The 16,542-nt window shown below is 37.5% G+C and overlaps 1 protein-coding gene across 1 annotated transcript in view; it reads right to left on the bottom strand.

The window, feature by feature from the left end:
- Fsip2 (fibrous sheath interacting protein 2) overlaps positions 1–3,450 on the bottom strand; it is a 74,141-nt gene extending 70,691 nt beyond the window's left edge. Inside the window, exons 1-2 of the mRNA XM_063259410.1 lie at positions 2,983–3,450; positions 2,250–2,375 (exon numbers count right to left, since the gene is read on the bottom strand). Coding sequence (XP_063115480.1) covers positions 2,250–2,375; positions 2,983–3,081 — 225 coding nt within the window. The 5' untranslated portion in view covers positions 3,082–3,450. The remainder of the gene's footprint in view (positions 1–2,249; positions 2,376–2,982) is intronic.
- Between the last annotated feature and the right edge of the window lie 13,092 nt (positions 3,451–16,542).

The raw sequence follows: 16,542 nt of genomic DNA, 5'->3' as shown, positions 1-16,542 counted from the left end.
AAACCTAGACTGCCTGATCACCAGATGGATCCCTGAGAAAGCAAAGAAAGGAATTTTACAGAATAAATGCTTGATTTCAGTGAAGCTAAACAGGAAGCCCACATCTCTCTGGGGAAAAATTATCCATAATATGTCAAAGAGGAAACTTAAATTGTGCCATTTAGCTAACAAAATGGTTTAGATGCTGAATTTTAGCTGTAACAAGCGATGGTGAAACTGGATTGCTAACCTGTGGAATTTTTATTTTTAGGACATTTTTTAATAAATCTATTTCTTAAGAGTTAAGCTAATCCTTCTATCATCAAGGTAAATAATTGGTTTTGAATAAGTCATACAAATAATAACACAATATTACTTCATCAAAAAGGCCACATTGAGGAAAAGAATAATCTTGCAAAGTAGGTCATTAGGGAACTAGTTGCACACCTAATTATCATACAATGAATATATTTTTGGAAGAATTAATGTAATAAGGAACACAAAAGATTTTTAAAAGACTTTTAAAAAATACTTTTAAAAGAGGTAATATAGTAAAGAATTAGCATATTTGAGAAACACAAAAGACAAAACTAAGTTTCTACACTATTTTGTATCATTTATCACTAGTCATAGAATAAATTTCAAGCACATTTCAGGAGAGCTGATTTGTATAGATAAGATAAAATTTTTTAGAGTGCTTTATTATTTTTTAAATGATACATAAAAATGGTACATAATTACATGTATAGATTGTATAGGATTCAAGTCAGGGTAAACATAGGCATATCTTCATTACATACCATCTCTTTTTGTGGCAAGCATTCAAAGCTTTCTTCTAGCTTTTGTAAAGGAAAAACTAAAACTACACTGTTATTATCTAGTCAGTCTACTCCAGGTTAGAGCACTAGAATGCTTCATATAATTTAGCTTGCTCTATTCAAGTAGAACTCATTAACTTTCAAAAAGTTAAACTCTTAATATTTTCAGAAATGTTACGTATTTTAAGAAATCATGTTTACTAGGTATTATAGACTATGTTCCCCTAAAATTCATTTGTGGCAATCTTAAACTCCTATGTATGGCTTTCAGAGGTGGATCCCTGGGAGAGATTAAGTCATGAATGGGGAGCCTGCCAGAGTGGGATCAGGGCTCTTATTAAAACCATCAGAGAACTCTATAGCTCTCTTTTTACCATGTGAAGACTAACAGAGGCCCTAACAAGAACTCAACCATGCTGGCAACTGTGTCTCAGACTTCTAGCATCCAGAAAAGTGATAAATTCTTGCTGTTTTCAAGGTACTGGTTGTTTGTTATGGGAAAGATAGGATCCTAAACTGACTAAGAAATCAAGCAAGAACAAAATACATTCTTGTAGAACTCTTCAAGATACTAAGCCATATAACTACTCAACAAGAACATATTAAAGCTCCTTGGGAATCTGTTACTCCGTCATGGGTTGCAAAGTTTTGGGGATGGAGGAGAGTTGAAGATTAAGACATGAAAAGATTTAAGAGAAGTAAACATTGCAAGACAGCATTATTAAATATTGAATGAGATCATTCAAACCAAAGATGTGGTTCCAAGCAAAGATAAGCTCATCATGGGCTGTGAGAGCTCACAAAGAAACTTGAAGAATAATTCAAATTCGTCAGTTGGGGTGAGGAAAATAGGGTACTGAAGGCCTGGATACAAAGTGGTCCAAAGCACCAATGCGGTAGAATGATGTGATCCTTAAGAAATTGAGGCTGTTTTTAGACAAAAGCCTGGAAGGAGAGATTGGGCAAACCATGGGGTCGGGTTGTCTTCCATTCCAGTTCAACTAACTTAGGAAATCATTCCAAGCCTACTCTTTTTTCTTTTTTTTTTAAGTCTCGTGTATGAAATAGTATTAAGCTCAAAAAACAATAAAATTTTTATAGAGTTCAGTCCATGTTACTATTGGTTAAAATCTGAACACCCAATTAAATGCCAGCTGGCAGTGATAGCGTTTCTCTTTTCAATCAAACATATTTCTAAGCAAACCCAAACGCATTCCATTGGTATATATGGAATTTTATTATTTGAAAGTTAAAACGCTTTCATGGATTATACATTAAGACAGGGCGAAGGGATTCAAACTTAATGAAATCGCCTATTACACCTTCTAAACAGGTGGGTTCAGAACGGCTTTCACCTGTTCCCAGGAATTTGGTCAAATTCCATCAATAGAGTTTGGATGTCGTCACCAATGGGTAAAGAAGACTAAGTAAGGCCCTTGGCGATGAGTTTACCTTTTCGCTTAGGTTCGTGGTGAAGAACAGAGGATCGCTTCCTGGGATCACAGGCAGCTTCACCCCTAGAGGCAGATCCAGGAGCTGAGCTGCACCCACCTCCGCAAAGTGGGTTTTGTGCGCCCCCTGTCAGATGGAATCCGAGGCAGAGTCTCTCAGCGGTTCTCACTAGTAGGAGGCCTGATCTCCCACTTAAATCCTAAAGACTCAGAAGTCTGGGGACGCCTTGTGGGTGCGCCCAGCTGATCGCATCCTACTCCCGTGACCCCAAACCTCCATGCCCCCATCTCCTAGGATCTGTGGAAGCCTCCGGTGTCTCTGAACCTCCTAGACCCCAAACAGCTGGTGACCCTGAATCTCCATGTCCTTGACTCCCCCAGGCTCCCTCAAAATCTCGTGACCTCGAACCTGTGTCTGACTCCTCAAGGTCCTTGACCATAAATTCTCTTGACACTGAACTGTTCGTGACCCTGAACCCCTATGCTCATCGCCTAGGATCCCCCAAAACCCCGTGACCTCGAACCCCCAGTGTCTCCGGCCCCTCGTGGTCCCCGAGACTTCCGGTGCCTTGACCCTGGACCCTCGTGACCCCGATCTCCCGAGTGGCTGACTCCCCATGGTCCCCCCAAAAGAACCCCCACGTCTCTGACTCCTCAGGGTCCCGGAAACCTCCCGGCTCCCTCAGCCCCCGTGACCCCGAGCCCCCAAAAGCCCGGCCACCCGGGCCACTCACGTCTCCGCACTGCCTGCTCTCGGTGGCCAGCGCGCGGGCGGCCGTCCTGGTGGCGGCGCCGTGGGCCACCTTGGCGCAGGCGCCCAGGTACAGCTCCATCCCGCCGCGCCCTCGGCCTCGGCCGCCTGTCCGCCCCGCCGCGCCCCGGCCCGGACCCCACTGGCCGCTGCCCGCGCCCGAGGCTCCGCGCGTTCCAGGCCGAACGTGGGGCCCGCGCCCCGGGGGTCCCCGAAGGGTCGGGCTGGACGGGCACACTCAGCGGGCGCCCTCTCCGCGACCTCCGCGGGGCAGGAAGCGGGGATCCCCTCCGCCAGAGCCGAGAGGGACCAGGCGGGTCAGAGGCCGGCTCTCCACCCCACCACGCCCCCGCAGGTATGGGCCACCAACGCCACGCCCGGTTCCCATAGCGACCCGTGGAGCCCTGCGCGCCACGAGCTCCCTCCCGCAGTTCCGGGCTCCTGCGGTCCCTCTGAGTCTAAGGGGGGCGCTCTCCTCCTTCCCGCCCCCCACTTTATTCGCCTTTCCCCTCTTTATTTTTCTCCGCCTGTCAGCCCATCTGTGAAGGCTGCGCCCTCTTTGCGCCTGTGATTTAAGCACGGTTGCTGTCTTAATCAGCGGATTGGACTGAGACTGTGGACTTAGCTTTAGGACTGCTTTGACTTACGGTTCTCTGGGTTCTCTGCTGTTTCTAAACCCTATAGGAATAATATCTACCGTTTATGAGGAATTCACTAACTCCAGATGCTGTGCTGAATACCCTTTTAAGCATTCAGTCCTGGAACAGCCTTGTGGTTAGGGATGCCTCTTCAAAGGAGGAATGGTATGCCCTGTGACCGGTGACCCCAAGGGCTGTTTGGATCATGCACTGCTTTCGGGATTGCTCTTTTAATTCCACTCCTGTGTGTAGGAGTCCTTATGTCCAGGCCTTGGATGTACTCTACTGCCAGCTTCCATATGCATGTCTCAAATTCAACGCACACTCCCCACAAAAAACACGACACAGCAAAGGCCTTATTTGTCTTGAATTTATTATTTCAGTGGCAATACCGACATTTATCCAGGACAGAAATTGAGAAATAGATTTGACTATTTCCCATTGTCCTTATGCCTCCCTCACGTTCAATAGAACCCTAACTCCTGATCATTTATTTTACTACTCAAATTACTGGGGCGCGTCAGCACTCTGATCCTTCACATAAGGGCATATTATTTGTTTGCTTAATGCCTTTGCCAGAACCGTATAATATCTCCCTGTTGTCGTCACCCTAAAGGTCTAGCTTTTATCAAACAGATCATTTCCCTGGCTTTAACTTTGTAATTGCCCCCAGGAAGACTCAAAGCATGTAAAAGACTTAATACTTAATCTCTCTTTTAGTTTCTATTACTGGTCTAACATAGCACAACAATTTTAATGACTTAAATACCACGAGTTTATTATTTTACAGTGATGGAGGTCAGCACTGGAAAATGAATCTCTGCTGGGCTGTGGATGGGCCAAGGCACTGGATGGGCTGTGTGTCTCTGGGGCTGTTCCCTACCCTTCCTCTTTCTGTCATCTAGTGGTTACCCCATCCTCAAGCTTCAAATGCAGCAGAAAGGTGTCCTCATCTCTCTCAGACTCAAACCTCTGCCTCCCTTTGCTACAGTGAACCAGTCTTTCTGCTTCATTAGGCCCATCTAGATGATCCAGGATAAATTGCGTATTTTAAGGTTAGCGGATTAGCGATCCTAACCTCATCAGTGAGCTCTCTACCCTTGCTACGAAATAATATATTCACAAGGCTTGGGAATTAGGATGTAGACACCTTTGGGGACCTATTCTTCTGTCTTTCCTTCCTTTCGAGCTACCACTCCCCCATACCACCGCTGTTTCTTTACTCCAGAACAAATCATTGATAAATTTTAGTGACTTTAAGCAATTGTTTGTAATTTCTCACATTCCCCGGGCTGGGGGGCAGTTTGTTTGGAACCCCTTTGGTTTGGGCTGGATTATTGAGGCTTCCAACACTGACACATCGCTGGACTTGTTTCGATGGCTGAGCTGGATCCCTCTGTGTTCTTTTCATCCTAGTGATCTGAGTTCACTATCAAGAGGGGTAAACACTGTTGTGTTTTTGTTGTTACTACTTGTTGGGTGGCATCATATTTGCGATTGTCACACTGTCTATAGCAAGTGATGTTGGAGTCAACATTGGAAACAACTACTCAAGGGTACCATTACAGCAAAGTCTACATCCTTGGGTGTCACTGCTGCAAAACTCAGATTATTTTTTTTTAATCTCTGTTGTGATTCATCTTTTTCTCCCATATTTAAAACATATTCGGCCCACCAAATCAACTAAGAATTTCATTCAGTAATGTTATCTAGTTTCCAATTTAATAATTTATATATTATGTCTCAGAAAGCACCTTGGATACTATCTCTATTAATTTGAAGACCTATGAACCAAAAATCAATTAAAATAATGATTGATTGGTTGGCCTTCAAATCTTAAGGGTTAGACTCCTGTGACAGCTCACTACTATCTCCTTTGGAGTAGTTCTTTCTATGACATCTATAGTTTCCTCCCACACTTAGCTTACAAATTGGCAGCAAATAATCCCAGAGAATCCTCTCACCACTTTGGAGTTTTTGTTCCACGGAGTTGTTGCTTCTCAATCCTCTGACCCTGATATTCAAGTGCCTGTGGCTTCCTGGGCCCTGAAATCTACCTTCTGAACTCAAGGAGTGTGAAGGGTTCCATCAGATTCTCTCTGCCTGTGCTGTAGTCTGGAAACTTCTTCAAGACAATAAGCTGAGACACATTATCCCTCATCTCTTTCATTTGCTGTTTCTCAAAAATCATTGTGTTGTATTGCTTGATATCCACCTATTTTAGGAAACTGTCTTCATCTATTTTGGTTTTTTTGATGTTGCAGGTGAGTTTCACAGGGTCACATCTCCTTGTTCGACTTTTGTTGTAATGAGCAGAGAAGAATTTTAAATTCTTTGGGTGAATAATCACTCTTGTTCTGAGGAAATTCTGTGTAAATGAATCTCGATAGGCACACGTCCCATTTTTAAATAAAAACCAAGATGGGGCACATTTATTCTGCACGCCGTGGCAGCAGGGTCATGGATGTGACTTTGTATTGTGAAAAGAAATTGACTCAAAGATTCCTGTACAGTAAAAGATCTTAAAGTCAAACACTGGCTGAATTCCAGTCATAGCAAAGAAACAGCATTTTAATAGAACCGCATATGTGGCTTGATATTGTATTTCCTCTCCTAGCTCCTGTAAATTTTCTTCAACTTAGATACAGAGCTTCTTTATGTATTGTCTGAGTTTCCTCAAATCTTTCCTGCCAGTTTTTTTTTTTTTTCTTCTGATTTGGAAAGCCAGGCTTCTTTTCTACTATTTGCAGACTAAAACTGTAGTTCATACAATTGTACTCCTAAATTGTCTTCAGTGGTTTTTTTTTAACCATTTCTTAGTTTTACTATATGTAGAAAACTCAAGTGGTTTAGATTTCAACACCTCTTTAGGTCTAATTAAGAAATACGGTCTTTAGGATTCTATACAAAAATTCTCTAGCCAAACATAACCAACTGTGCGCCTATATCTCTCTCACATCCTGAAATAATTCACTTACAAGTGCACAGACAAAACAATAGAAAGGATGGAGGTTTTTCTTAGCAAGAGTCTTTTTCTACAGGTTGTTTTTAGCAGAATGTGCTCTGTTGTCTATGGTAAAAAAACACTGGGATATTTAAATTTATGGGTGATGGATTCTAGGAAAATGTTATACTCTATAATCTATATAAACCTCTCAATAGCACAAATGTTTTGTAATCTAGCCAGCTGCTTCTATGAAAATGAACACCTACACATCCCCTTCACTTATGCCCGAGGCCCAGAACTGGGGAGCTAGACCAGGAGTCCTAGGCTTTTCTTTGTTTTACCTGTGTGTCATATCTACATATGTCTTTGACAGTATTGATGAAACTTGATAACATAAAGTATCTGGGTCTTCTGAGGGCTTGATATGATAATAAACATGTGGGCAAAGGATCAGAGGGAAGAAAAGTATGTCACTTTTAATGGCAGATCCTTAGACATTCAACTTACATACATGAAACGTTTTATAAAATATTCGGTGTTGAGAACTCCACATGTTCCTTTTTTGACTGAGCAGTATATCTGGGTGATTATTCCATGTGAGCATATTGGGATTTAATTACATTCTACCATGCATACACAGTGTTTAACGTTGTAATTACCATCATTTTTATACTAGTTTTCTACTCCAGTTTTTATGTTACAAAAATTTTATAATTAGCATTCTTTTTATGTAGATTCTAGGATTGTAGTGTATGTCTATTTCTGTTTCATTTTTAAGATGTATTCATTTTTCCTCAAAGCATCAACACACTTTAACACTCACACAAATGGGATGTGGGTGTCATTTGTCTTCTCTCTCTGTTGAATAGACTCGTGTAATGAATTGTGGTTTCAAGCACAGCGAAAGCCAGTTATCTGTCTTCATCTCTGTCTCCAATCTTGCTTGTCTCTATGTCTACCTCTATCATCTGTACCTTTGTCTATCTCCATTTACACATTTATTTTAAGGGACAATAGCGTTTCCTTACTTTGTTCAATTTCTGCTCCTTTTACTCTTCAAGAAATTTTTACCCTTGCCAACTTTAAGCAAAATCTGTAGAAATCTTGGTTATATTTTAGATCATATGTTTAGATGATAAAAGACAGAGATGAATATAAAAATAGTGATTAGATTGCTTATTATAGACTGAACTGGAACATTTATATCTTATCTTTAAAGAATCAAAGTAAACTTTAGTAATCACTGTAAACTCACATATATAATTAACGTAAGTATACAATACATTGAGAATAGTCTCGTTCCTGTGAAGCTTGGTTGCACATATAGGATTTAATATAGGAGGACAAAACCCTGTCTTTTAAAAAGACTAGTTGCTGAAGCTCTTCTTGACTGGCATTGGGGAAATCCACAGTTGAACCACTGATAAGCTGACACATGCCTGTGTCTACACGATTTGTAATGACAATATGTATATACTGATCACTTGTCTGTTCTCCATGGGTTTGAAATTTGACCATATGCTCTAAGCAGGTACACATGTCATCTTCTCCTTAAAATTTGTAGATCCTCTTATAGCATGAGCCGTGCTCCCCAAATCCCAATAATTATAATTAAATAAACAAGAAATCTTGTTTATTTTTATTTATTTATATATTTTTGGCTCCGAGGATCAAACTCAGAACCCTGTGCTTGCCAGGCAGGCTCTGTGCCCCTGAGCTATATTTCTGTCCCCCTACCCATGGAAATTGTAGTCCCTTACTCACTCCTGTATTTCAGAGTGTGACTGTTTTGAGATAGTCTTTAAACAGCAAATAAATGAAAAGGAGATCATTAGGGTAGTCCAGTATGATGATGCCCTTATTAGAGTGGATTAGGACACAGTCACGCATAAAAGAGAGGCTGTGTGATTATATCTCCCTTGATCTCAGATCCGGCATGTCTAGTATTGTAAGAAAATGAATTTCTATTGTTTAATACACCCCAGTTTTGGTATTTTATTGTGGGAATGCTAGGAAATTAAACTAACTAGCATCCTGGAAGTCTTAAGGAATCTTAGACACAGGGACCCCGCCGTTATAATTGTCATTGTGGTATTAAAAGTGTTTTCTGGTGTTTGGCAAGAAGTCACTTGACAGGGGTAAAATCTGCATAGATGAATGTCCAGCCCTCCTCTAACTGAGAATAAGATGGGATTCTCTACACAGCTGTAATTATCTTGTTTGCCTCAACACAATAAAATGGAAAGAAAAATGTCTTTCTTTTCTATGTGTAATTCAATAACTAGAACAGTGCCCAGGAATTATTATTAAACAGAATGGATATAATAGTAGATATTCAATAATTAATATTCCATTAAATGAATGAAATTTTATTTGTTGCTGTTGGTGACAGTTTCAATAAGCATTGCTAATGCTAGCCACAGGGCATCTCCAAATTTTGTTTTTGGCATCCATTTCTAAGTATTAATCTTTCTAAGTGGCATTACCTTCTTTTCTATAGCACTGTGCTTTTAGTTCTCAATTAGTGTCTTTCTACACAATGTTAACAGTAGGAGAAATGGAATAGTGAAAATCTGCTATGATTTGTTCTTTTTCTCATTTATTGTATCAGTTTACTAAATACTTGCATCACACGTTTGTGGTTAAAATTCCTTTACATTCTTTGTTATTAACAGATGATTCTAAAGGTGATTGGTCATGCACTAATGCCAATTAAACATTAATATTCTTAAATTAATCAAAGAATGGATATTAGTTTGATAATGAAGCTCTAGATTAAAATATATTTAATACTCATCTAATTAGTTTGTTAAACAGAGTATGACAAACTATTGGTAACTGGTGATATTAACTCACTGGATAATAGCAGTACTTTGTAAAGTAATATGAGAAAAGAACAATAAAGAGATTTTTAAAGTTAACAGGAATATCATTTTAGGCAAATTTACATTATTAGGCAAATTCACATTTTTGTTTATAAAAATAGATGTTTACATATGTATGTGTATGTGTACACTTATGTAATGTATGTAATATATGAAAGTTTATATAAAGTATGTAACATATTTATCACAAGTTTGAGGAAAGAGGATTTGAAAGGGACATAAGATGGATTTTGAGTATAGCTCAATAAAAGATTCTAAAAAGTGAAAAACTCTTCAAAATTTGAGAACAGAAATTATTACTGAAAACCATTAATAAAACTCTTTGATTATATAAATAATAAAATAGTGATTCCATAAAATAAAAGTAGCTTCCCAAATTACAAATTAGATTGGGGGACAATTTGAAGTTTTAATTCAAATATGTGAATTTTCCTTTAAATCACAGAGTTTAAGACAATCTCAAGTTGTCAAAGCACCTAACTTTAGATCTTTCCTAGTTGTTAGGCTGTAACTAGTATAAAATTGAGATTTTTAAAACAATAAGCAAATTTGTTACAGTAGGTGCAATCTTTGCAGAAATATAGTTGCTCTTTTCAAATTTTTAAAATAATAAATTCAATTAAAAACTTTGAAATATGACGGGTATGTAATTTCTTTACTTTTTATCTTTATGAAATTGAATTAAAGGAAATTTATTTTTTGTTAGCATGGAATAATTGTCACCTCTTGATGTAGTTTGCATTGTAACTATTCTAATATAACTGTTCAGAGCAAGTGCTTATTAAAAATATTACAACATCCTTATCATCTCTGGCCAGCTGGTAATTTCTATCGACATTGCAAAGGATCACGGTTTTAATTTAGGAAACTGCTTATCAGTTATGGGCTTTTATTTATTTATTTTTTTGATTTGCTTTTTCACATAATTGGAGAGCATTCTGAGAAAAGTTTTACCTGTAGAATGACTTCAAAGGTAAGAAAGGTGAGACTATAAACGAAACTTGGAGACATTTTTCAGGTAAAAGAATAAAAAGGAAGGGAGGGAGGACAAACAAATACAAATTTCTCCATCCTATCTTAAATTTTCTAGGTTTTACCTTGTCTGATATCAAGAGCTCTTCCTATTGAATCAGCACTTGTTATGTTCAACACACTGTTTCATGCACTACATTTAATCTCCTTCCTATCATTTTGTTTAGATATATTTTCTTCATAGAGAAAAATATTGGGTTTTGCTTCTTCTTTTAGATACAGTAATCAATCGATTTTTCACTTATTAACTTCAACACTATTTATGTTCCCAAGTTATTTTATGGCATATTCACTGTTTGTTTTCTCTCTCTCTCTCTCTCTCCCTCTCTCTTTCTGTCACTCCCATGCCTCAGCTTTTATTTTTTATTTTAAAGGAAAAATACACAAATTTTCATAATAAAACAATAGGAGAATAAAAGTTAATACACTGCATATTGTTATCTTCAAAGTAGTTACTCAGAGTATAAAATATGGGCATAAAAATTTTTCCAAATGATATTAACACAAACTCTTCTTTTCAATGAACTCAGAGAAACTAGTATTATGACTATCTTGCATTTTTTTTCTTTTTCCTTTCTTCCTTTCCCTTTTGTCCCACCTGAATACTTCTTGACTTTTGAAAAATTTCTTCCTAGTTTGCAATACTTATTGTGCATTTTGGTTCTTATTTATTCTTTCAGTTTCTCACAACAGGAAGACAATGTGATATTTACACATGTGAGTCTGATTTATTTAACTTAAGAGTATGGTCTCAAATTCATCCATTTATCTATAAAGCCTCGTTTATTCTTCGTTATAGCAGAATAATACTGCATTATATTAAAAAAGACCACATCCTTTTTATTCACTCCTTGATTATTAGACATTTGAGTTGTTCTGAAGATACAGTTATTAAAAATAATGCTGCTATAAACATAGGTACATATATATCACTGTGGCATGATTTTTTAAATTATTCTAGGAAGACACCCAAAAGGGGAGTAGCATGGTCAAATGGGACCTGTAATTCTAGATTTTTAAAGCATCTCCATACTGTGATTTCCACAGTAGGCACTCTCACTAACAATGGAGATGGGTCTCTTTTTTCCCAGAACCTAGCCAGCTTTTGTTATTGGTTGAGTTCTTGATGACAGCCATTCTTTCTGGGGGTGATAGAATCTCAGTGTTGTTTTAATTTGCATCTCTCAACTGACCAATGATGTTGAACATTGTTTCATATATTTATTTGGCATTTGCATTTTTTCATCTGAGAAGTATACATTTATCTCAGATACCCATTTTTGAATTTAGGGCCTGATTCATTTCAATTCTTTATACATTCTAGTTAAAATTCCTTGATCTGAGAGACAACTGGCTAAATTTTATTCCTATTCTGTGAGTTGGCTTTTCATTCTGTTCGTGATTTCTTTCATTATGCAAGACCATTTTAATGAGATATGTTGTAGTTAGGGGTTGTGCAGAGAACAACTAGAATCAGGACATGGAGTTTATATTATTATTTTTATGATGGTCACCGGGAATTAACACAAGAAAATGCAGGAAATCTATCCATAACACCAAAGACATAGAATATTTAGCCAAGGGCCTAAATCCCACAGTGATGTCCCACATGAGTCCAGATGAAAGCGTAGAACTCATGACAGCGCCTCCCACAAGTCCAGCTGGAGGTCTAGAGCCCACAAGAAAGACTCACACCAGTCTTTTACAGATCCATGCTGGGAAGGCTCAAAGATCAGCGGTGGAAGCCAGAAAGTCTATGCCAGCAGGGTGAAGAAGCTGTGCTGGTAGGTTAAGGGTTCTACACTGGAACCGAGAAGTCACACTCAGAACAAAGACCAGGGTAGTCCTGAGAAGCACCACAGCCATCCTCAGTGACACAGAGGCTCCAAGCTCCTCCAATGACAAGCACAGTCAGGTGCATGTCAGAAAGCCAGTGTGATGAGTTCATCCTGGAGACCAAGCAGCACACGTCTTTCCCTCCAGAGGCAGGAAACAATGCTTGATGTGAGGACCAGAGATTCTCCAGGTGAACCAATACCTCAAACAGCAACTTGTAGGAGAACTCACAATGCCACAATGCTTCAACGCAACAACGCATTAACACCTTCCTTCTCCTTCTCTGCCTCTTTATTGATACTGGCAACTTTCCTCAGGTGGAGCACCTACGCTCGGTGCCATGCTGATGTAATCCAGCTGGCATTAAATTGACCACCAGTTCTTAATCCATAACAAGATCCCAGTTGTTGATTCTTTGTAGTATATCTTATGTGATCTGGATTTTGTTCATGAAGTCTGCTCTCACTTATGCCTTCAAGATTTCTATCTAATTTCTTTCCCAGTGGATTTAATGTCTCTGTTTTAATATTTAAATATTTGATCTATTTTGATTTTATTTTATTGATAGACATGGGCTTAGTTTTAATCTTGAAAAGCCAATTTTCCAACCTTTTATTGAAGAGACTATTTTCTTCCAATGAGCATGTTTGACCCCTTTGTCAAAGGTAAGGTGACTGAGTGTATTTGGAGTGGTGTCAGCATCTTCTAATCTGTTTCACTGATCTTCAAGTCTCTCTCTCTCTCTTCTCTCTCTCTCTCTCTCTCTCTCTCTCTCTCTCTCTCTCTCTCTCTCTCTCTCCCTCTCTCTCTTTTTGCCAAGACAATGCTGGTTTTATCACAGTACTATAATTTCAAGTCAGGGATTATGATGCCTCCTGACTTGCATTTGTTGCAGAATTGTTTTTGCTCTTCTAGGTGTCTTCTGGTTCCAAATGAATTTTAGGAATATTTTCTTTAAACAAAAGGGAACTGAAATAATCCCGTGCACATTATCTGACCATAGTGCAGTACAATTGGAAATCTATGACAAAAGAAACCACAAAAAAACTTACATAAATGTATGGAAATGGTTGGTTCCAAACCAACATCCTCCTGAAAATCCAATGGCTTTCAAAGGAAATTAAAGAATGAATTAGACAATATGTATAATTGAACAATAATGCCAGTACATAATATTGGAACTTTTGGGACACAAAAGCAGTCCTACAAGGAGAATTTATAGCAATGAATTCTCAGATAAGGAAAACAGAACAAACTCACATAATCTAATGTTAAACCATAAAATTCTAAAAAAGAACAACAAATTAAACCTGAAGCTTGCGTGAAAGAGGAAATTATAAAGATAAGAGCAGGAATTAATGTAGTAGAATAAAATACAAAGAATCAATGAATTGAGTTGATTGTTTGAAATATTAGATAAAATTGATAATCTGCTAGCCAATTACATCAAAAAGAGGAGAGAAAAAAACTCAAATTCAAGCAATTAAGAATGAAAAGAGGGAAATCACATTGGATTTTGCAGAAATCCAGAAGTTGATCAGTACCTGGTTTGAGAACCTGTACTTTAAACAGATGGAAAATACAGAAGAAATGGACAGACACCTCTACATTGAATTACCAAAGCTGAATCAAGGAAGGTATAAAAATTCTAAGTAACCTCATATTAGTCAATGGAATTGAAAATGTAATTAAAAACTTGTTAACAAAGGAAAGCCCAGGTCCTAGTGGATTCAGTGTTGAACTTTATAAGAAATTTAGAAAAGAACTCATGCTGAAACCCTTTAATGAAATCAAAAGGGAGGCAATACTTACAAAATCACTCCTAGAAACAGCTATTACCCTGAGTAAAAAAACAGAGAAAGATACAATCAAAAAAGAAAACTACAGGTCAATCTCCTTAATAAATGGAGATGCAAAAATCCTTATTGAGATACTGGCAAACAGAGTGCAGAAAATCATTATGAAGATTATATGTCTTAACTAAGTAGGACTTATCCTTAGGGATGCAGGGACAGTAGATCTAATGCAAATCAGTGAATGCAGTTCACCATGCCAATAGTGACAACAGAAAGAAATCATGTGATTATCTCTATCAATGCAGAAAAACTATTTGATAAAGTCCAACACTCTTTTATAATAAAAACCTAACAGAAAGTCAGAATATATAGTCTTCATCTTAGTTTGATAAAAGCCAATAATGACAAAGCAATAGCGAACATCACAGTAAAACTTTTCATTCTAAAATCAGAAACAATACAAGGATGCCCACTTTCACCATTCCTATTCATTTTAACTCTGGAAACACTGGCCAAAGCAATTAGATAAGAGAAAGAAATAAAAGGAATAGGATAAGAAGGGAAGAAGTTAAATTGTTATTATTTGTGGATGACATGATACTGTATACAGAAGGTCCCAAAAATCCACCAAAAGACTTCTAGATTTAATAACGTAATTCAGTCGCATTCAGCTGAATACAAAATCAACCCATGAAAATCAATAGTATTCCTGTACACAATGAACTCACTGAGAGAGAAATCTGAGAAACCACATCCTTTGTATTGTCATCTAAAAAAATTATATATATATATTGTTTGCCCCTTGTATATTGTGTTCTATTTTAGATATCCTTTATTAATCCCAGAAATAATTATTTTTGTAGGTAAATAAGTATGTAAAAACCTATGTTTTACAAAGTGATCCTTAAAATTTAGAAGACTTAGACTGCTGGATAACAGTTATTCAATGTATCTTTTCCAGTTTTGTTCTATTCTTGTACTGTAATAAAAAATAAAGCAATCAATTTGCTTAAATTTCAAAGCTCAGATGCTTACACTATGGCTTATTAGGCAATAGATTGATATTTAGGTAGCAATTTACAAACTTAAAGTACTCCTCTCACATTTTATTTTGTAATATAGCATTCACTTTGATACTAATGATAGAGACTTATAAATTCATCTTTGTGTTGTAATTGTTTTTATTACAAAATAGATAATTTTATAATTAATATAAGTTAATATTAATTTTATTCACTTTTATTCATTTCTTTCATCATTTCATTTTGTCAGCATCTGTACAGTAATTTATGGTTTGAAATTTCCTTTTTGAAATGTGCTTCTTAGGAATGTATTTTCAATGAATTATTAAATGAAAGATAACTGAAAGTTGATACAATACCAACAGTTTTGCATTTTCCAAAACAAAGTACACTTTGGAGCTAACTATAACATTGTGAATATCACCAATTAATTCTCAGTGGAAATAGTCGTAGGCCTTGTAGTAAGTTCTTTACCTGGATTTTCTCACTGGGCTTTGCAAAGTAGCCTACAATCCATTTCTCTTTCATACCTGGGTAGTATTAGAAAGTGCTCCTGAGGGAAAATAAGGCAGACGATTTCATAAAATCTCATGGTAAATTACTAACACAGTGGTACCTCGTTTCAAGAATTCAATTTGGTCTACAATTCTGATTGTAAACTGAGTTGGTCAAGAACAGAATCGAATTTCCCCATATCAGTGTTGAACTAGCAATTGAATTTGATTCGGTTCTCATCTAGTTCCACTTGTGGCCAGAATTGTGAAAAGAATTAACTTGGTGAACCGAGGTACTACTGAATTACCCTGAAAAACAAATAGTTGCTATTTTTCTGGGGGAGAGTCCTTAGGTATGGAACATTTACAGTAGCATGCGCGGGGTCTGAGATTTCTTGTGGTTAACATACCTAGTATCTATAAATTTATAGATCTTGTATCCTCAGATAATGTAACTTCGTGTATACAGTTTTCTGGATATTAAAAGATGTTTGCACCCTAAATGCTTGAACACATGCGTGGTTAACTTGCACATGTTTCTTAAAATCCTCCTTGAAAATTCTGAGCCAAAAGGAAGGTATTTCTGTGAGAAAGACAATGACAGAAGCGAACAGGAACCTAGGCCTGCTTTGTCTGTGTCTTTAAACTGCTTGTGTCCTTGAAATGATTAGGAAAGCTTTATGCTAAATCAGTTGTCTGAATCATGTAAACCTGATTTTAAAATCTAATTCTGGCCTGGCACTGTGGCACACATCTCTAATTCCAGCACTGACAGAGGCTGAGGCAAGAAAATCACAAATTTGGTTTTGAGCAATTTAGTGAGACCTTGTCACGAAACAACAATGTAAAAAGACCTCAGTGGCAAAGTGCCCCAGGATTTGAGCTCTTTTACT

Source organism: Cavia porcellus, unplaced genomic scaffold, assembly GCF_034190915.1.
Source record: "Cavia porcellus strain 051 isolate PalLab524CR breed Dunkin Hartley unplaced genomic scaffold, mCavPor4.1 scaffold_12, whole genome shotgun sequence".
Taxonomy (NCBI): domain Eukaryota; kingdom Metazoa; phylum Chordata; class Mammalia; order Rodentia; family Caviidae; genus Cavia; species Cavia porcellus.
This window is presented reverse-complemented; position numbering and strand designations above follow the sequence as displayed.